Source organism: Procambarus clarkii, chromosome 54 (assembly GCF_040958095.1).
Source record: "Procambarus clarkii isolate CNS0578487 chromosome 54, FALCON_Pclarkii_2.0, whole genome shotgun sequence".
NCBI classification, from domain to species: Eukaryota; Metazoa; Arthropoda; class Malacostraca; order Decapoda; family Cambaridae; genus Procambarus; species Procambarus clarkii.
This window is the reverse complement of record NC_091203.1, coordinates 8,987,882-9,009,902: the sequence shown is the minus strand read 5'-3', so window position 1 is coordinate 9,009,902 and position 22,021 is coordinate 8,987,882. Positions and strand designations below refer to the sequence as shown.

At 50.3% G+C, this 22,021-nt stretch overlaps 1 protein-coding gene across 1 annotated transcript in view; it reads right to left on the bottom strand.

Annotated features, from left to right (window-relative positions):
* Positions 1-9,257, bottom strand: part of LOC138352664 (filaggrin-2-like) — a 52,550-nt gene extending 43,293 nt beyond the window's left edge. Inside the window, exon 1 of the mRNA XM_069305236.1 lies at positions 9,021-9,257. Coding sequence (XP_069161337.1) covers positions 9,021-9,257 — 237 coding nt within the window. The remainder of the gene's footprint in view (positions 1-9,020) is intronic.
* Between the last annotated feature and the right edge of the window lie 12,764 nt (positions 9,258-22,021).

Genomic DNA, 22,021 nt, shown 5'->3' with positions numbered 1-22,021 from the left:
GTTCACTACCCTTGGCGTGGTGTTCACTACCCATGGCATGGTGTTCACTACCCATGGCGTCATGTTCACTACCCTTGGCGTGGTGTTCACAACCCTTGACGTGGTATTCACTGAACGTGGCGTGGTGTTCACCGAACTTGGCGTGGTGTTCACTACCCTTGACATGGTTTTCATTATCCTTGGTGTGGTGCTCACTACCTTTAGCGTAGTGTTCACTACCCTTGGCGTAATGTTCACTACTCCTGGCGTGGTGTTCACTTCCCTTGGCTTTGTGTTCACTACCCATAACGTAGTGTTCACTACTCTTAGCGTGGTATTCACTACCCTTGGCGTGGTTTTTACTACCCTTGGCGTGGTGTTCACTACCCTTGGCATGGTGTTCACTACCCATGGCGTGGTGTTCACTAACCTTGACGTGGTGTTCACTACTCTTGGCGTGGTGTTCACTACCCTTAGTGTGGTGTTCACTACCCATGGCGTGGTGTTCACTACCCTTAGCGTTGTGATCACTAACCTAGGCGTTGTGTTCACTACCCTTGGCGTGTTGTTTGCTACCCTTGGCATGGTGTTCATTACCCTTGGCGTGGTGTTCACTACCCTTGGCGTGGTGTTCACTGCCCTTGGCATGGTGTTCACTACCCTTGACGTGGTGTTTACTACCCTTGGCGTGGGGTTCATTACCCTTGGCATGGTGTTCACTACCCTTGGCACGGTGTTCACTTCCCTTTGCATGGTGTTCACTACCCTTGGCTTGGTATTTACTAACCTTGGCGTGGTGTTCAATACCCTTGGCATGGTGTTCACTACCCTTCATTTGGTGTTCACTACCCTTGGCGTGGTGATCACTACCCCTGGCGAGGTGTTCACAACCCTTGGCATGGTGTTCACTACCCTTGGCATAGGGTTAATATCCCTTGGCATGGTGTTCACTACCCTTAGCATTCTTTTAACTAACCTTGACGTGGTGTACACTACCCTTGGCGTGGTGTTCACTACCAATGGTATCTTGAGGTTATCTTGAGATGATTTTGGGGCTTTTTAGTGTCCCCGCGGCCCGGTCCTCGACCAGGCCTCCACCCCCAGGAAACAGGCCGTGACAGCTGACTAACACCCAGGTACCTATTTTACTGCTAGGTAACAGGGGCATAGGGTGAAAGATACTCTGCCCATTGTTTCTCGCTGGCGCCTGGGATCGAACCCAGGACCACAGGATCACAAGTCCAGCGTGCTGTCCGCTCGGCCGACCGGCTCCCCCTGGAACACCATACCGTCCGACCGGTATGGTGTTCACTACTCATAACGTGGTGTTCTCTACCCTTGGCGTGGTGTTCACTATCCTTGGCGTTATGTTCACTACCCTTGGGGTGGTATTCACTACCTTTTGCTTGGTGATCAATACAATTGGCTTGATATTCACTACCTTTAGCTTGGTGATCAATACAATTGGCTTGATATTCACTACCCTTGGGGTGATGTTCACTACCCTTGGCGTGGTCTTCACTACTTTTGGCGTGGTCTTCACTACCCTAGGCGTGGTCTTCACTACCCGTGGCGTGGTGTTCACCACCCTTGACGTGGTGTTCACTACCTTTGGCTTAGTGTTCACTACCATCGCATGATGTTCTCTACCCTTGGCATGATGTTCACTACCCTTAGCGTGGTGTTCACTACCCCCCGCGAGGTGTTCACTACCCTTGGCATAGTGTTCACTACCTTTGGCATAGTGTTCACTACCCTTTGCATGGTTTTCACTAACATTTACGTGGTGTTCACTACTCTTAGCGTGGTGTTCACTGCCCATGGAATATTGTTCACTACTCATGGCGTCACGTTCACTACCCTTGGCGTGGTGTTCACTACCCTTGGCGTTATGTTCATTTCCCTTGGCGTGGTGTTCACTACCTTTGGCTTGGTGTTCAATACCATTAGCTTGATGTTCACTACCTTTGGAGTGATGTTCACTACCCTTGGCGTGGTCTTCACTACCTTTTGCGTGGTGTTCACTACCCCTGGCTTGGTGTTCATCACCCTTGGCTTGGTGTTCACTACCATTCGCATGGTGTTAACTACCATTGGCATGGTGTTCACTACCCTTGGCGTGGTGTTCACTACCCTTAACGTGGTGTTCACTACCCTTGACGTCATGTTCTTTACCCTTGGCATGGTGTTCACTACCCATGGCATTAAATTCACTAACCTTGGCGTGGTGTTCACCACCCTTGGCTTGGTGTTCACTACCAATGGCTTGGTGTTCACTACCATTGGCATGGTGTTCACTACTCGTGGCATGGTGTTCACTACCCTTAGCGTGGTGTTCACTACCTTTGGCGTGGTCTTCACTACCCTTAGCGTGGTGTTCACTACCATTGGCAAGGTGTTCACTACCCTTGGCATGGTGTTCACTACCCTTGGGGTGGTGTTCACGACCCCTGGCGTGGTGTTCACTACCCTTGATGTGGTGTTCACTTCCCTTGGCGTGGTGTTCACTACCCTTAGCGAGGTGTTCACTACCATTGTTAATGTGTTCACTACCCTTAGCATGGTGTTCACTACCCTTCGTGTGGTGTTCACTACCCTTGGCGTGGTGTTCACTACCCCTAACGTGGTGTTCACTACCCTTAGTGTGGTACTCACTACCCTTAGCGTGGTGTTCACTACCCTTAGCGTGGTGATCACTACCCTTTGCGTTGTGTTAACTACCCTTGGCGTGGTGTTCACTACCCTTTGCATGGTGTTCACTACCCTTGACGTGGTGTTCACTAAGCTTGGCGTGGGGATCATTACCCTTGGAGTGGTGTTCACTACCCTTGGCATGATGTTCACTTCCGTTTGCATGGTGTTCACTACCATTGGCTTGGTGTTTACTAACCTTGGCGTGGTGTTCATTACTCTTGGCATGGTGTTCACTACCCTTCATTTGGTGTTCACTACCCTTGGCGTGGTGTTCACTACCTCCGGCGAGGTGTTCACTGCCCTTGGCATAGTGTTCACTACCTTTGGCATAGTGTTCACTTCCCTTGGCATGGTGTTCACTACTCTTAGCATGGTTTTCACTAACCTTGACGTGGTGTTCACTACCCTTGGCGTGGTGTTCACTTCCCATGGCATGGTGTTCACTACCCATAGCGTCATGTTCACTACCCTTGGCGTGGTGTTCACAACCCTTGACGTGGTATTCACTGAACGTGGCGTGGTGTTCCCCGAACTTGGCGTGGTGTTCACTACCCTTGACATGGTTTTCATTATCCTTGGTGTGGTGCTCACTACCTTTAGCGCAGTGTTCACTACCCTTGGCGTAATATTCACTACTCTTGGCGTGGTGTTCACTTCCCTTGGCTTGGTGTTCACTACCCATGACGTGGTGTTCACTACTTCTAGCGTGGTATTCACTACCCTTGGCGTGATTTTCACTACCCTTGGCGTGGTGTTCACTACCCTTGGCATGGTGTTCACTACCCATGGCGTGGTGTTCACTACCCTTGAGGTGGTGTTCACTACTCTTGGCGTGGTGTTCACTACCCTTAGTATGGTGTTCACTACCCTTAGCGTGGTGATCACTAACCTAGGCGTTGTGTTCACTACCCTTGGCGTGTTGTTTGCTACCCTTGGCATGGTGTTCATTACCCTTGGCGTGGTGTTCACTACCCTTGGCGTAGTGTTCACTACCCTTGGCATGGTGTTCACTACCCTTGACGTGGTGTTCACTACCCTTGGCGTGGGGTTCATTACCCATTGCGTGGTGTTCACTAACCTTGGCTTGGTATTTACTAACCTTGGCGTGGTGTTCACTACCCTTGGCATGGTGTTCACTACCCTTCATTTGGTGTTCACTACCCTTGGCGTAGTGTTCACTACCCCTGGCGAGGTGTTCACTACCCCTGTCGAGGTGTTCAATACCCTTGGCATGGTGTTCACTACCCTTGGCATAGTGTTCACATCCCTTGGCATGGTGTTCACTACCCTTAGCATTATTTTCACTAACCTTGACGTGGTGTACACTACCCTTGGCGTGGTGTTCACTACTAATGGTATGGTGTTCACTACTCATAGCGTGGTGTTCACTACCCTTGGCGTGGTGTTCACTATCCTTTGCGTTATGTTCACTACCCTTGGCGTGGTATTCACTACCTTTGGCTTGGTGTTCAGTACAATTGGCTTGATATTCACTACCCCAGGCGTAATGTTCACTACCGTTGGCGTGGTCTTCACTACCCTAGGCGTGGTGTTCACTACCCCTTGTGTGGTGTTCACCACCCTTGGCGTGGTGTTCACTACCTTTGGCTTGGTGTTCACTACCATCGCATGGTGTTCTCTACCCTTGGCATGGTGTTCACTACCCTTGGCGTGGTGTTCACTACCCCCGGCGAGGTGTTCACTACCCTTGGCATAGTGTTCACTACCTTTGGCATAGTGTTCACTTCCCTTGGCATGGTGTTCACTATCCTTAGCATGGTTTTCACTAACCTTGACGTGGTGTTTACTGCCCTTGGCGTGGTGTTCACTATTAATGGTATTGTGTTCACTACCCATGGCGTCACGTTCACTACCCTTGGCGTGGTGTTCACTACCCTTGGCGTTATGTTCATTACCCTTGGCGTGGTGTTCACTACCTTTGGCTTGGTGTTCAATACCATTGGCTTGATGTTCACTACCTTCGGAGTGATATTCACTACCCTTGGCGTGGTCTTCACTTCCTTTTGCGTGGTGTTCACTACCCCTGGCGTGGTGTTCACCAACCTTGGCGTGGTGTTCACTAGCAATCACATGGTGTTAGGTGTTCACTACACTTGGCGTGGTGTTCACTACCCTTAACGTGGTGTTCACTACCCTTGACGTCATGTTCACCACCCTTGGCGTGGTGTTCACTACCCTTGGCGTGGTGTTCGCTTCCCATGGCGTGGTGTACACTACCAATGGTGTGCTGTTTACTAGACTTTGCGTGGTGTTCACTACCCTTGGCGTCATGCTCATTACCCTTGGCGTGGTGTTTACTACCCTTGGCTTGGTGTTCACTACGAATGGCTTGGTGTTCACTACCATTGGCGTGGTGTTCACTACCCGTGGCATGGTGTTCACTACCCTTAGCGTGGTGTTCACTAACCTTAGCGTGGTCATCACTACCCTTGGTGTGGTTTTCACTACCCTTAGCGTGGTGTTCACTACCATTGGCAAGGTGTTCACTACCCTTGGCATAGTGTTCACTACCTTTGGGGTGGTGTTCACGACCCCTGGCGTGGTGTTCACTACCCTTGATGTGGTGTTCACTACCCTTGGCGTGGTGTTCACTACCCTTGGCGTGGTATTCACTGAACGTGGCGTGGTGTTCACTGAACTTGGCGTGGTGTTCACTCTCCTTCACATGGATTTCACTACCCTTGGTGTGGTGCTCACTACCCTTGGCGTGGTGTTCACTACCCTTGGGGTAATGTTCACTACTCTTGGCGTGGTGTTCACTTCCCTTGGTGTGGTGTTCACTATCCATGACGTGGTGTTCACTACTCTTAGCGTAGTCTTCACTACCCTTCGTGTGGTGTTCACTACCCTTGGCGTGGTGTTCACTACCCTTTGCATGGTGTTCACTACCCTTGACGTGGTGTTCACTACCCTTAGCGTGGGGTTCATTACCCTTGGCGTTGTGTTCACTACCCTTGGCATGGAGTTCATTTCCCTTTGCATGGTGTTCACTACCCTTGGCGTGGAGTTCACTACCCTTGGCATGGTGTTCACTACCTTTGGCATGGTGTTCACTACCCTTGGCATAGTGTTCACTTCCCTTGGCATGGTGTTCACTACCCTTAGCATGGTTTTCACTAACCTTGACGTGGTGTTCACTACCCTTAGTGTGGTGTTAACTACCCTTGACGTGGTGTTCAATATCCTTAGTGTGGTGTTCATTACCCTTGACGTGGTGTTCACTACCCTTGGCATGGTGTTCACTCCCCTTGACGCGGTGTTCACTACCCTTTATGTGGTGTTCAGTACCCTTCGCGTGGTGTTCAGTACCCTTAGCGTGGTGTTCACTACCCATGGCGTAGTGTTCACTACCTTTGGCATGTTGTTAACTACCCTTGGCGTAGTGTTCCCTACCCTTAGCATGGTGTTGACTACCCATCGCGTAGTGTTCACTACCCTTGGCGTGGTGTTCACTACCTTTGACGTGGTATTCACTGAACGTGGCGTGGTGTTCACTGAACGTGACGTGGTGTTCACTACCCTTGACATGATTTTCATTATCCTTGGTGTGGTGCTCACTACCTTTAGCGTAGTGTTCACTACCCTTGGCGTAATGTTCACTACTCTTGGCGTGGTGTTCACTTCCCTTGGCTTGGTGTTCACTACCCATGACGTGGTGTTCACTACCCATGACGTGGTGTTCACTACCCATGACGTGGTGTTCACTACTCTTAACGTGGTAGTCACTACCCTTGGCGTGGTTTTCACTACCCTTGGCGTGGTGATCACTAACCTAGGCGTTGTGTTCATTACCCTTGGCGTAATGTTCACTACCCTTAGCATGGTGTTCACTACCCATAGCGTGGTGTTCACTACCCTTGACGTGGTGTTCACTACTCTTGGCGTGGTGTTCACTACCCTTAGTGTGGTGTTCACTACCCTTGGCGTAGTGTTCACTACCCTTAGCGTGTTGATCACTAACCTAGGCGTTGTGTTCACTACCCTTGGCGTGTTGTTTGCTACCCTTGGCATGGTGTTCATTACCCTTGGCGTGGTGTTCACTACCCTTCATTTAGTGTTCACTACCCATGGCGTGGTGTTCACTACCATTGGCGTGGGATTCATTACCCTTGGCGTGGTGTTCACTACTCTTGGCATGGTGTTCACTTCCCTTTGCATGGTGTTCAGTACCCTTGACATGGTGTTCACTACCCTTCATTTAGTGTTCACTACCCTTGGCGTGGTGTTCACTACCTCTGGCGAGGTGTTCACTACCCTTGGCATGGTGTTCACTACTCTTGGCATAGTGTTCACATCCCTTGGCATAGTGTTCACTACTCTTAGCATTGTTTTCACTAACCTTGACGTTGTGTACACTACCCTTGGCGTGGTGTTCACTACTAATGGTATGGTGTTCACTACTCATAGCGTGGTGTTCACTACCCTTGTCGTGGTGTTCACTATCCATGGCGTTATGTTCACTACCCTTGGCGTGTTGTTTGTTACCCTTGGCATGGTGTTCATTACCCTTGGCGTGGTGTTCACTACCCTTAGCGTGGTGTTCACTAACCTTGGCGTGGTGTTCACTACCCTTGATGTGGTGTTCACTACCCTTGGCGTGGTGTTCACTACCCTTTTCGTGGTATTCACTGAACGTGGCGTGGTGTTCACTGAACGTGGCGTGGTGTTCACTGAACTTGGCGTGGTGTTCACTCTCCTTCACATTGATTTCACTACCCTTGCTCACTACCCTTGGCGTGGTGTTCACTACGCTTGGGTAATGTTCACTACTTTTGGCGTGGTGTTCACTTCCCTTGGTGTGGTGTTCACTATCCATGACGTGGTGTTCACTACTCTTAGCGTAGTCTTCACTACCCTTCGTGTGGTGTTCACTACCCTTGGCGTGGTGTTCACTACATTTTGCATGGTGTTCACTACCCTTGACGTGGTGTTCACTACCCTTAGCGTGTGGTTCATTACCCTTGGCGTTGTGTTCACTACCCATGGCATGGTGTTCATTTCCCTTTGCATGGTGTTCACTACCCTTGGCATAGTGTTCACTTCCCTTGGCATGGTGTTCACTACCCTTAGCATGGTTTTCACTAACCTTGATGTGGTGTTCACTACCCTTAGCGTGGTGTTCACTCTCCTTTGTGTGGTGTTCACTACCCTTAGTGTGGTGTTCACTACCCTTGACGTGGTGTTCACTACCCTTAGTGTGGTGTTCATTACCCTTGGCGTGGTGTTCACTACCCTTGGCATGGTGCTCACTCCCCTTGTCGTGGTGTTCACTACCCTTTATGTGGTGTTCAGTACCCTTCGCGTGGTGTTCAGTACCCTTCGCGTGGTGTTCAGTACCCTTAGCGTGGTGTTCACTACCCATGGCGTAGTGTTCACTACCTTTGGCATGTTGTTAACTACCCTTGGCGTAGTGTTCCCTACCCTTAGCTTGGTGTTGACTACCCATCGCGTAGTGTTCACTACCCTTGGCGTGGTGTTCAATACCCTTGACTTGGAATTCACTGAACGTGGCGTGGTGTTCACTGAACTTGGCGTGGTGTTCACTACCCTTGACATGATTTTCATTATACTTGGTGTGGTGCTGACTACCTTTAGCGTAGTGTTCACTACCCTTGGCGTAATGTTCACTACTCTTGGCGTGGTGTTAACTTCCCTTGGCATGGTGTTCACTACCCATGACGTGGTGTTCACTACCCATGACGTGGTGTCCACTACCCATGACGTGGTGTTCACTACTCTTAGCGTGGTATTCACTACCCTTGGCTTGGTTTTCACTACCCTTGGCGTGGTGATCACTAACCTAGGCGTTGTGTTCATTACCCCTTGGCGTAATGTTCACTACCCTTGGCATTGTGTTCACTACCCATAGCGTGGTGTTCACTACCCTTGACGTGGTGTTCACTACTCTTGGCGTGGTGTTCACTACCCTTAGTGTGGTGTTCACTACCCTTGGCGTAGTGTTCACTACCCTTAGCGTGTTGATCACTAACCTAGGCTTTGTGTTCACTACCCTTGGCGTGTTGTTTGCTACCCTTGGCATGGTGTTCATTACCCTTGGCGTGCTGTTCACTACCCTTAGCGTGGTGTTCACTACCCTTGGCATGGTGTTCACTACCCTTGACGTGGTGTTCACTACCCTTGGCGTGGGGTTCATTACCCTTGGCGTGGTGTTCACTACCCTTCGCATGGTGTTCACTTTCCTTTGCATGGTGTTCACTACATCTGGCGAGGTGTTCACTACCCTTGGCATAGTGTTCACTACTCTTGGCATAGTGTTCACATCCCTTGGCATGGTGTTCACTACCCTTAGCATTGTTTTCACTAACCTTGACGTGGTGTACAATACCCTTGGCGTGGTGTTCACTGCCAATGGTATGGTGTTCATTACTCATAGCGTGGTGTTCACTACCCTTGGCATGGTGTTCACTACCCTTGACGTGGTGTTCAGTACCCTTGGCGTGGGGTTCATTACTTTTAGCGTGGTGTTCACTACCCTTGGCATGGTGTTCACTTCCCTTTGCATGGAGTTCAGTACTCTTGGCATGGTGTTCACTACCATTCATTTAGTGTTCACTACCCTTGGCGTGGTGTTCACTACCTCTTGCGAGGTGTTCACTACCCATGGCATGGTGTTCACTACTCTTGGCATAGTGTTCACATCCCTTGGCATGGTGTTCACTACCCTTAGCATTGTTTTCACTAACCTTAACGTGGTGTACACTACCCTTGGCGTGGTGTTCACTACCAACGGTATGGTGTTCACTACTCATAGCGTGGTGTTCACTACCCTTGGCGTGGTGTTCACTACCCCTGGCGTGGTCTTCACTACCCTTGGCGTGGTGTTCACTACCCTAGGCGTGGTGTTCACTACCCCTGGCGTGGTGTTAACTATGCTTAACGTGGTGTTCACTACCCTTGACGTCATGTTCACTACCCTTCGCGTGATGTTCACTTCCCATGGCATTGTGTTCACTACCAATGGCCTGGTGTTCACTACCCTTGGCGTGGTGTTCACTACCCTTCTCTTGGTGTTCACTACCCTTGGCTTGGTGTTCACTACCATTGGCATGGTGTTCACTACCCTTAGCGTGGTGTTCGCTACCCTTGGCGTGGTGTTCACTACCCTTGGCGTGGTCTTCACTACCCTTGGCATGGTGTTCACTTACATTGGCAAGGTGTTCACTACCCTTTGCATGGTGTTCACTACCCTTGGGGTGGTGTTCACGACCCCTGGCGTGGTGTTCACTACTCTTGACGTGATGTTTACTACCCTGGACGTGGTGTTCACTACCCTTGGCTTGGTGTTCACTACCCTTGGCGTGGTATTCACTGAACGTGGCGTGGTGTTCACTGAACTTTGCGTGGTGTTCACTAACCTTGACATGGTTTTCACTTCCCTTGGTGTGGCGCTCACTACCCTTTGCGAGGTGTTCACTACCCTTTACATAATGTTCACTACTCTTAGCGTGGTGTTCACTTCCCTTTGTGTGGTGTTCAATATTCTTAGCGTTGTGTTCACTACCCTTCGTGTATTGTTCACTACCCTTGGCGTGGTGTTCACTACCCCTAACGTGGTGTTCACTACCCTTAGTGTGGTGTTCACTACCCTTGGCGTGGTGTTAACTACCCTTAGCGTGGTTATCACTACCCTTGGCGTTGTGTTCACTACCCTTGGCGTGGTGATCATAACCAATAGTATGGTGTTCACTACCCTTGGCATAATGTTCACATCCCTTGGCTTGGTGTTCACTACCCTTAGCACGGTTTTCACTAACCTTGACGTGGTGTTCACTACCCTTGGCGTGGTGTTCACTACCAATAGTATGGTGTTCACTACCAATAGTATGGTGTTCACTACCCATTACGTGGTGTTCACTACCCTTGGCGTGGTGTTCACTATCCTTGGCGTTATGTTCACTACCCTTGACGTGGTGTTCACTACCTTTGAATTGGTGTTCAATACAATTGGCTTGATATTCAGTACCATTGTCGTGATATTCATTACCCTTGGCGTGGTCTTCACTACCTTTGGCGTGGTGTTCACTACGCCAGGCGCGGTGTTCACCACTCTTGGCGTGGTGTTCACTACCTTTGGCTTGGTGTTCACCACTATTCGCATGGTGTTCACTACCAATGGTCTGTTGTTCACTACCCTTGGCGTGGTGTTCACTACCCTTGGCGTCATGTTGACTACCCTTAGCTTGGTGTTCACTACCCTTGGCTTGGTGTTCACTACCCTTGGCTTGGTGTTCACTACCATTAGCATGGTGTTCACTACCCTTGGCATGGTGTTCACTAATCTTAGCTTGATGTTCACTACCCTTGGCGTGGTGTTCACTACCCTTGGCGTGGTCTTCACTACTGTTGGCATGGTGTTCACTACCATTGGCAAGGTGTTCACTACCATTGGCATGGTGTTCACTACCCTTGGGGTGGTGTTCACGACCCCTGGCGTGGTGTTCACTACTCTTGACGTGGTGTTTACTACCCTGGGCGTGGTGTTCACTACCCTTGGCGTGGTGCTCACTATCCTTGGCGTGGTATTCACTGAACGTGGCGTGGTGTTCACTGAACTTGGCGTGGTGTTCACTACCCTTGATATGGTTTTCACTTCCCTTGGTGTGGCGCTCACTACCCTTTGCGTAATGTTCACTACCCATTATGTTATGTTCACTACTCTTGGCGTGGTGTTCACTTCCCTTTGTGTGGTGTTCACAACTCCTAGCGTGGTGTTCACTACACTTCGTGTAATGTTCACTACCCTTCGCGTGGTGTTCACTACCCCTAACATGGTGTTCACTACCCTTAGTGTGGTGTTCACTACCCTTGGCGTTATGTTCACTACCCTTAGCGTGGTGATCACTACTCTTAGCGTTGTGTTCACTACCATTGGCGTGGTGTTCACTACCCTTGACGTGGTGTTCACTACCCTTTGCATGGTGTTCATTACCTTTGACGTGGTGTTCACTACCCTTGACGTGGTGTTCACTACCCTTGACGTGGTGTTCACTACCCTTGGCGTTGGGTTCATTACCCTTTGCGTGGTGTTCACTACGCTTAGCATGGTGTTCATTTCCCTTTGCATGGTGTTCACTTTCCTTGGCGTGTTGTTCACTACCCTTGGCATGGTGTTCACTTCCCTTGACGTGGTGTTCACTACCTGTGGTGTGGGGTTCAGTACCCTTCGCGTGGTGTTCACTATCCTTAGCGTGGTGTTCACTAATAATGGCGTAGTGTTCACTACCCTTGGCGTGGTGTTCCCTTCCCTTAGCATAGTGTTCACTACCCATGGCGTAGTGTTCATTACCCATGGCGTGGTGTTCACTACCCTTGACGTGGTGTTCACTACACCTGACATGTTGCTCACTACCCTTGACGTGGTGTTCACTACCCTTTGTGTGGTGCTCACTCCCCTTGGCGTGGTGTTCACTACCCTTAGCGTTGTGTTCACTACCCTTGGCGGCATATTGACTACCCTTGGCGTGGTGTTCACTACCCTTAGCTTGGTGTTCACTTCCCTTGGCTTGGCGTTCACTACCCTTGGGATGGAGTTCACTATCCTTAGCGTGGTGTTCACTACCCTTGGCGTGGTCTTCACTACCCTTGACGTGGTCTTCACTACCCTTGGCGTGGTGTTCAATACCCTTGGCATGGTGTTCACTACCCTTCGGGTGGTGTTCACGACCCCTGACGTGGTGTTCACTAATCTTGACGTGGTGTTTACTACCCTGAGCGTGTTGTTCACTACCCTTGGCGTGGTGTTCACTACCCTTGGCTTGGTATTCACTGAACGTGGCGTGGTGTTCACTAGCCATGGCATGGTGTTCACTACCCATGGCGTGGTGTTCACTACCCTTTGCATGGTGTTCACTACCTTTGGCTTGGTGTTCAATAATATTGGCTTGATATTCACTACCCTTGGCGTGGTGTTCATTACCCTTGGCGTAATGTTCACTACTCTTGAAGTGGTGTTCACTTCCCATTGTGTGGTGTTCACTACTCTTAGCGTGGTGTTCACTACCCTTCGTGTTTTGTTCGCTACCCTTGGCGTGGTGTTCACTACCCCAAGCGTGGTGTTCACTACCATTGGCATGTTGTTCACTACCCTTGGCAAGGTGTTCCCTACCCTTAGCATGGGGTTCACTACCCATTGCGTAGTGTTCACTCCCCTTGGCGTGTTGTTCACTACCCTTGACGTGGTGTTCACTACCCCTGACATGGTATTCACTACCCTAGACGTGGTGTTCACTACCCTTTGTGTGGTGTTCACTCCCCTTGGCGTGGTGTTCGCTACCCTTGGCGTTGTGTTCACTACCCTCTGCGTGATGTTCACTACACTTGGCGTGGTGTTCACTACCCTTAACGTGGTGTTCACTACCCTTGACGACGTGTTCACTACCCTTGGCGTGGTGTTCACTACCCTTGGCGTGGAGTTCATTAACCTTTGCGTGGTGTTCACCACCCTTAGCGTGGTGTTCACTACCCTTGGCGTGGTGTTCACTACCCATGACATGGTGTTCACTACCCATAGCGTGGTGTTCACTACTCTTGGCGTGGTGTTCACTACCCTTGGCGTTAAGTTCACTACCCTTGGCGTGGTGTTCATTACCTTTAACTTGGTGTTCACTACCATTGGCTTGATGTTTACTACCTTTGGCGTGATGTTCACTATCCTTGGCGTGGTCTTCACTACCCTTTGCGTGGTGTTCATTACCATTCGCATGGTATTCACTACCTTTGGCATGGTGTTCACTACCCTTGACGTGGTGTTCACTACCCTTAGCGCGGTGTTCACTACCCTTGGCATGATGTTCACAACCATTGCCAATGTGTTCACTACCCTTGGCATGGTGTTCACGACCCCTAGCAAGGTGTTCACTACCCTTGACGTGGTGTTCACTACCCTGGGCGTGGTGTTTACTGCCCTTGGCGTGGTGTTCACTACCTTTCGCATGGTATTCACTGAACGTGGCGTGGTGTTCACTGAATTTGGCGTGGTGTTCACTACCCTTGACATGGTTTTCACTTCCCTTGGTGTGGTGCTCACTACCCTTCGCGTGGAGTTCTCTACCCTTGGCGTAATGTTCACAACTCTTGGCATGGTGTTCACTTCCCTTGGTGTGGTGTTAACTACCTATGACGTGGTGTTCACTATTCTTAGCGTGGTGTTCACTACCCTTCGCGTGGTGTTCACTTCCATTGGCATGGTGTTCACTACCATTGGCATAGTGTCCACTTCCCTTGGCATGGTGTTCACTACCCTTAGCATGGTTTTAACTAACCTTGAAGTGGTGTTCACTACCCTTAGCGTGGTGTTCACTACCCTTTGTGTGGTGTTCACTATCCTTGGTGTGGTGTTCACTACCCTTGACGTGGTGTTCACTACCCTTGGTGTGGTGTTCATTACCTTAGGCGTGGTGTTCACTACCCCTGGCATGGTGTTCACTACCCTTGACGTGGTGTTCACTACCCTTCATGTGGTGTTCAGTACTCTTCGCGTGGTGTTCAGTACCCTTTGCGTGGTGTTCACTAAACATGGCGTGGTGTTCACTACCCTTGGCATGTTGTTCACTACACTTGGCGTAGTGTTCCTTACCCTTAGCATGGTGTTCACTACCTATTGCGTAGTGTTCACTACCCTTGGCGTGGTGTTCACTCCCCTTAACGTGGTATTCACTGAACGTGGCGTGGTGTTCACTGAACTTCGCGTGGTGTTCACTACCCTTGACATGGTTTTCACTACCCTTGGTGTGGTGCTCACTACCTTTGGCGTAGTGTTCACTACTCTTTGCGTGGTGTTTAGTTCCCTTGGCGTGGTGTTCACTACCCATGACGTGGTGTTACCTACTCTTAGCGTGGTGTTCACTACCCTTGGTGTGGTTTTCGCTACTTTTGGCGTGGTGTGCACTACCCTTGGCATGGTGTTCACTACCCATGGCGTGGTGTTCACTACCCGTGGCGTGGTGTTCACGACTCTTGGCGTGGTGTTCACTACCCTTAGTGTGGTGCTCACTACCCTTAGCGTGGTGATCACTAACGTAGGCGTTGTGTTCACTACGCTTGGCGTGTTGTTCGCTACCCTTGGCATGGTGTTCATTACCCTTGGCGTGGTGTTCACTTCCCTTTTTGTGGTGTTCACTACCCATGACGTGGTGTTCACTACCCATGACGTGGTGTTCACTACTCCTAGCAGTGGTGTTCACTACCCTACGTGTGGTGTTCACTACCCTTGGCGTGGTTTTCACTACCCCTAACGTGGTGTTCACTACCCTTAGTGTGGTGCTCACTACCCTTAGCGTGGTGTTCACTACCCTTAGCGTGGTGATCACACCCTTGGCGTTGTGTAAACTTCCCTTGGCGTGGTGTTCACTACCCTTTGCATGGTGTTCACTACCCTTGACGTTGTGTTCACTACCCTTGGCGTGGGGATGATTTCCCTTGGTGTGGTGTTCACTACCCTTGGCATGATGTTCACTTCCCTTTGCATGGTGTTCACTACCCTTGGCTTTTTATTTACTAACCTTGGCGTGGTGTTCATTTCTCTTGGCATGGTGTTCACTACCCTTCATTTGGTGTTCACTACACTTGGCGTGGTGTTCACTACCCCCGGCGGAGTGTTCACTACCCTTGGCATAGTGTTCACTACCTTTGGCATAGTGTTCACTTCCCTTGGCATGCTGTTCACTACCCTTAGCATGGTTTTAACTACCCATGGCATGGTGTTCACTACCCATAGCGTCATGTTCACTACCCTTGGCGTGGTGTTCACAACCCTTGACGTAGTATTCACTGAACGTAGCGTGGTGTTAACCGAACTTGGCGTGGTGTTCACTACCCTTGACATGGTTTTCATTATCCTTGATGTTGTGCTCACTACCTTTATCGTAGTGTTCACTACCCTTGGCGTAATGTTCACTACTCCTGGCGTGGTGTTCACTTCCCTTGGCTTGGTGTTCACTACCTATGACGTGGTGTTCACTACTCTTAGCGTGGTATTCACTACCCTTGGCGTGGTTTTTACTACCCTTGGCGTGGTGTTCACTACCCTTGGCATGGTGTTCACTACCCATAACGTGGTGTTCACTACCCTTGACGTGGTGTTCACTACTTTTGGCATGGTGTTCACTACCCTTAGTGTGATGTTCACTACCCTTGGCGTGGTTGTTCACTACCCTTAGTGTGGTGATCACTAACCTAGGCGTTGTGTTTACTACCCTTGGCGTGTTGTTTGCTACCCTTGGCATGGTGTTCATTACCCTTGGCATGGTGTTCACTGCCCTTGGCGTGGTGTTCACTACCCTTGGCATGGTGTTCACTACCCTTGACGTGGTGTTCACTACCCTTGGCATGGTGTTCACTACCCTTGACGTGGTGTTCACTACGCTTGGCGTGGGGTTCATTACCCTTGGCGTGGTGTTCACTACCCTTGGCATGGTGTTCACTTCCCTTTGCATGGTGTTCACTACCCTTGGCTTGGTATTAACTAACCTGGGCGTGGTGTTCCCTACCCTTGGCATGGTGTTCACTACCCTTCATTTGGTGTTCACTACCCTTGGCGTGGTGATCACTACCCCTGGCGAGGTGTTCACTACCCTTGGCATGGTGTTCACTACCCTTGGCTTAGTGTTCACATCCCTTGGCATGGTGTTCACTACCCTTAGCATTGTTTTCACTAACCTTGACGTGGTGTACACTACCCTTAGCGTGGTGTTCACTACCAATGGTATGGTGTTCACTACTCATAGCGTGGTGTTCACTACCCTTGGCGTGGTGTTCACTATCCTTGGCGTTATGTTCACTACCCTTGGCGTGGTATTCACTACTCATAGCGTGGTGTTCACTACCCTTGGCGTGGTGTTCACTATCCTTGGCGTTATATTCACTACCTTTGGCGTGATGTTCACTACCCTTGGCGTGGTCTTCACTACCCTAGGCGTGGTGTTCACTACCCCTGGAGTTGTGTTCACCACCCTTGCCGTGGTGTTCACTACCTTTGCTTTGGTGTTCACTACCATCGCATGGTGTTCTCTACCCTTGGCATGGTGTTCACTACCCTTGGCGAGGTGTTCACTATTCCCGGCGAGGTGTTCGCTACCCTTGGCATATTGTTCACTACCTTTGGCATAGTGTTCACTTCCCTTGGCATTGTGTTCACTACCCTTAGCATGGTTTTCAATAACCTTGACGTGGTGTTCACTACCCTTGGCGTGGTGTTCACTACCCATGGCATGGTGTTCACTACCCATGGCGTCATGTTCACTACCCTTGGCGTGGTGTTCACAACCCTTGACGTGGTATTCACTGAACGTGGCGTGGTGTTCACCGAACTTGGCGTGGTGTTCACTACCCTTGACATGGTTTTCATTATCCTTGGTGTGGTGCTCACTACCTTTAGCGTAGTGTTCACTACCCTTGGCGTAATGTTCACTACTCCTGGCGTGGTGTTCACTTCCCTTGGCTTTGTGTTCACTACCCATAACGTAGTGTTCACTACTCTTAGCGTGGTATTCACTACCCTTGGCGTGGTTTTTACTACCCTTGGCGTGGTGTTCACTACCCTTGGCATGGTGTTCACTACCCATGGCGTGGTGTTCACTAACCTTGACGTGGTGTTCACTACTCTTGGCGTGGTGTTCACTACCCTTAGTGTGGTGTTCACTACCCATGGCGTGGTGTTCACTACCCTTAGCGTTGTGATCACTAACCTAGGCGTTGTGTTCACTACCCTTGGCGTGTTGTTTGCTACCCTTGGCATGGTGTTCATTACCCTTGGCGTGGTGTTCACTACCCTTGGCGTGGTGTTCACTACCCTTGGCATGGTGTTCACTACCCTTGACGTGGTGTTTACTACCCTTGGCGTGGGGTTCATTACCCTTGGCATGGTGTTCACTACCCTTGGCACGGTGTTCACTTCCCTTTGCATGGTGTTCACTACCCTTGGCTTGGTATTTACTAACCTTGGCGTGGTGTTCAATACCCTTGGCATGGTGTTCACTACCCTTCATTTGGTGTTCACTACCCTTGGCGTGGTGATCACTACCCCTGGCGAGGTGTTCACAACCCTTGGCATGGTGTTCACTACCCTTGGCATAGGGTTAATATCCCTTGGCATGGTGTTCACTACCCTTAGCATTCTTTTAACTAACCTTGACGTGGTGTACACTACCCTTGGCGTGGTGTTCACTACCAATGGTATCTTGAGGTTATCTTGAGATGATTTTGGGGCTTTTTAGTGTCCCCGCGGCCCGGTCCTCGACCAGGCCTCCACCCCCAGGAAACAGGCCGTGACAGCTGACTAACACCCAGGTACCTATTTTACTGCTAGGTAACAGGGGCATAGGGTGAAAGATACTCTGCCCATTGTTTCTCGCTGGCGCCTGGGATCGAACCCAGGACCACAGGATCACAAGTCCAGCGTGCTGTCCGATCGGCCGACCGGCTCCCCCTGGAACACCATACCGTCCGACCGGTATGGTGTTCACTACTCATAACGTGGTGTTCTCTACCCTTGGCGTGGTGTTCACTATCCTTGGCGTTATGTTCACTACCCTTGGGGTGGTATTCACTACCTTTTGCTTGGCGATGAATACAATTGGCTTGATATTCACTACCTTTAGCTTGGTGATCAATACAATTGGCTTGATATTCACTACCCTTGGGGTGATGTTCACTACCCTTGGCGTGGTCTTCACTACTTTTGGCGTGGTCTTCACTACCCTAGGCGTGGTCTTCACTACCCGTGGCGTGGTGTTCACCACCCTTGACGTGGTGTTCACTACCTTTGGCTTAGTGTTCACTACCATCGCATGATGTTCTCTACCCTTGGCATGATGTTCACTACCCTTAGCGTTGTGTTCACTACCCCCCGCGAGGTGTTCACTACCCCCCGCGAGGTGTTCACTACCCTTGGCATAGTGTTCACTACCTTTGGCATAGTGTTCACTACCCTTTGCATGGTTTTCACTAACATTTACGTGGTGTTCACTACTCTTGGCGTGGTGTTCACTGCCCATGGAATATTGTTCACTACTCATGGCGTCACGTTCACTACCCTTGGCGTGGTGTTCACTACCCTTGGCGTTATGTTCATTTCCCTTGGCGTGGTGTTCACTACCTTTGGCTTGGTGTTCAATACCATTAGCTTGATGTTCACTACCTTTGGAGTGATGTTCACTACCCTTGGCGTGGTCTTCACTACCTTTTGCGTGGTGTTCACTACCCCTGGCTTGGTGTTCATCACCCTTGGCTTGGTGTTCACTACCATTCGCATGGTGTTAACTACCATTGGCATGGTGTTCACTACCCTTGGCGTGGTGTTCACTACCCTTAACGTGGTGTTCACTACCCTTGACGTCATGTTCTTTACCCTTGGCGTGGTGTTCACTACCCATGGCATTAAATTCACTAACCTTGGCGTGGTGTTCACCACCCTTGGCTTGGTGTTCACTACCAATGGCTTGGTGTTCACTACCATTGGCATGGTGTTCACTACTCGTGGCATGGTGTTCACTACCCTTAGCGTGGTGTTCACTACCTTTGGCGTGGTCTTCACTACCCTTAGCGTGGTGTTCACTACCATTGGCAAGGTGTTCACTACCCTTGGCATGGTGTTCACTACCCTTGGGGTGGTGTTCACGACCCCTGGCGTGGTGTTCACTACCCTTGATGTGGTGTTCACTTCCCTTGGCGTGGTGTTCACTACCCTTAGCGAGGTGTTCACTACCATTGCCAATGTGTTCACTACCCTTAGCATGGTGTTCACTACCCTTCGTGTGGTGTTCACTACCCTTGGCGTGGTGTTCACTACCCCTAACGTGGTGTTCACTACCCTTAGTGTGGTACTCACTACCCTTAGCGTGGTGTTCACTACCCTTAGCGTGGTGATCACTACCCTTTGCGTTGTGTTAACTACCCTTGGCGTGGTGTTCACTACCCTTTGCATGGTGTTCACTACCCTTGACGTGGTGTTCACTAAGCTTGGCGTGGGGATCATTACCCTTGGAGTGGTGTTCACTACCCTTGGCATGATGTTCACTTCCCTTTGCATGGTGTTCACTACCCTTGGCTTGGTGTTTACTAACCTTGGCGTGGTGTTCACTGCCCTTGGCATAGTGTTCACTACCTTTGGCATAGTGTTCACTTCCCTTGGCATGGTGTTCACTACTCTTAGCATGGTTTTCACTAACCTTGACGTGGTGTTCACTACCCTTGGCGTGGTGTTCACTTCCCATGGCATGGTGTTCACTACCCATAGCGTCATGTTCACTACCCTTGGCGTGGTGTTCACAACCCTTGACGTGGTATTCACTGAACGTGGCGTGGTGTTCACCGAACTTGGCGTGGTGTTCACTACCCTTGACATGGTTTTCATTATCCTTGGTGTGGTGCTCACTACCTTTAGCGCAGTGTTCACTACCCTTGGCGTAATATTCACTACTCTTGGCGTGGTGTTCACTTCCCTTGGCTTGGTGTTCAATACCCATGACGTGGTGTTCACTACTTCTAGCGTGGTATTCACTACCCTTGGCGTGATTTTCACTACCCTTGGCGTGGTGTTCACTACCCTTGGCATGGTGTTCACTACCCATGGCGTGGTGTTCACTACCCTTGAGGTGGTGTTCACTACTCTTGGCGTGGTGTTCACTACCCTTAGTATGGTGTTCACTACCCTTAGCGTGGTGATCACTAACCTAGGCGTTGTGTTCACTACCCTTGGCGTGTTGTTTGCTACCCTTGGCATGGTGTTCATTACCCTTGGCGTGGTGTTCACTACCCTTGGCGTAGTGTTCACTACCCTTGGCATGGTGTTCACTACCCTTGACGTGGTGTTCACTACCCTTGGCGTGGGGTTCATTACCCATTGCGTGGTGTTCACTAACCTTGGCTTGGTATTTACTAACCTTGGCGTGGTGTTCACTACCCTTGGCATGGTGTTCACTACCCTTCATTTGGTGTTCACTACCCTTGGCGTAGTGTTCACTACCCCTGGCGAGGTGTTCACTACCCCTGTCGAGGTGTTCAATACCCTTGGCATGGTGTTCACCACCCTTGGCATAGTGTTCACATCCCTTGGCATGGTGTTCACTACCCTTAGCATTATTTTCACTAACCTTGACGTGGTGTACACTACCCTTGGCGTGGTGTTCACTACTAATGGTATGGTGTTCACTACTCATAGCGTGGTGTTCACTACCCTTGGCGTGGTGTTCACTATCCTTTGCGTTATGTTCACTACCCTTGGCGTGATATTCACTACCTTTGGCTTGGTGTTCAGTACAATTGGCTTGATATTCACTACCCCAGGCGTAATGTTCACTACCGTTGGCGTGGTCTTCACTACCCTAGGCGTGGTGTTCACTACCCCTTGTGTGGTGTTCACCACCCTTGGCGTGGTGTTCACTACCTTTGGCTTGGTGTTCACTACCATCGCATGGTGTTCTCTACCCTTGGCATGGTGTTCACTACCCTTGGCGTGGTGTTCACTACCCCCGGCGAGGTGTTCACTACCCTTGGCATAGTGTTCACTACCTTTGGCATAGTGTTCACTTCCCTTGGCATGGTGTTCACAATCCTTAGCATGGTTTTCACTAACCTTGACGTGGTGTTTACTGCCCTTGGCGTGGTGTTCACTATTAATGGTATTGTGTTCACTACCCATGGCGTCACGTTCACTACCCTTGGCGTGGTGTTCACTACCCTTGGCGTTATGTTCATTACCCTTGGCGTGGTGTTCACTACCTTTGGCTTGGTGTTCAATACCATTGGCTTGATGTTCACTACCTTTGGAGTGATATTCACTACCCTTGGCGTGGTCTTCACTTCCTTTTGCGTGGTGTTCACTACCCCTGGCGTGGTGTTCACCAACCTTGGCGTGGTGTTCACTAGCAATCACATGGTGTTAGGTGTTCACTACACTTGGCGTGGTGTTCACTACCCTTAACGTGGTGTTCACTACCCTTGACGTCATGTTCACCACCCTTGGCGTGGTGTTCACTACCCTTGGCGTGGTGTTCGCTTCCCATGGCGTGGTGTACACTACCAATGGTGTGCTGTTTACTAGACTTTGCGTGGTGTTCACTACCCTTGGCGTCATGCTCATTACCCTTGGCGTGGTGTTTACTACCCTTGGCTTGGTGTTCACTACGAATGGCTTGGTGTTCACTACCATTGGCGTGGTGTTCACTACCCGTGGCATGGTGTTCACTACCCTTAGCGTGGTGTTCACTAACCTTAGCGTGGTCATCACTACCCTTGGTGTGGTTTTCACTACCCTTAGCGTGGTGTTCACTACCATTGGCAAGGTGTTCACTACCCTTGGCATAGTGTT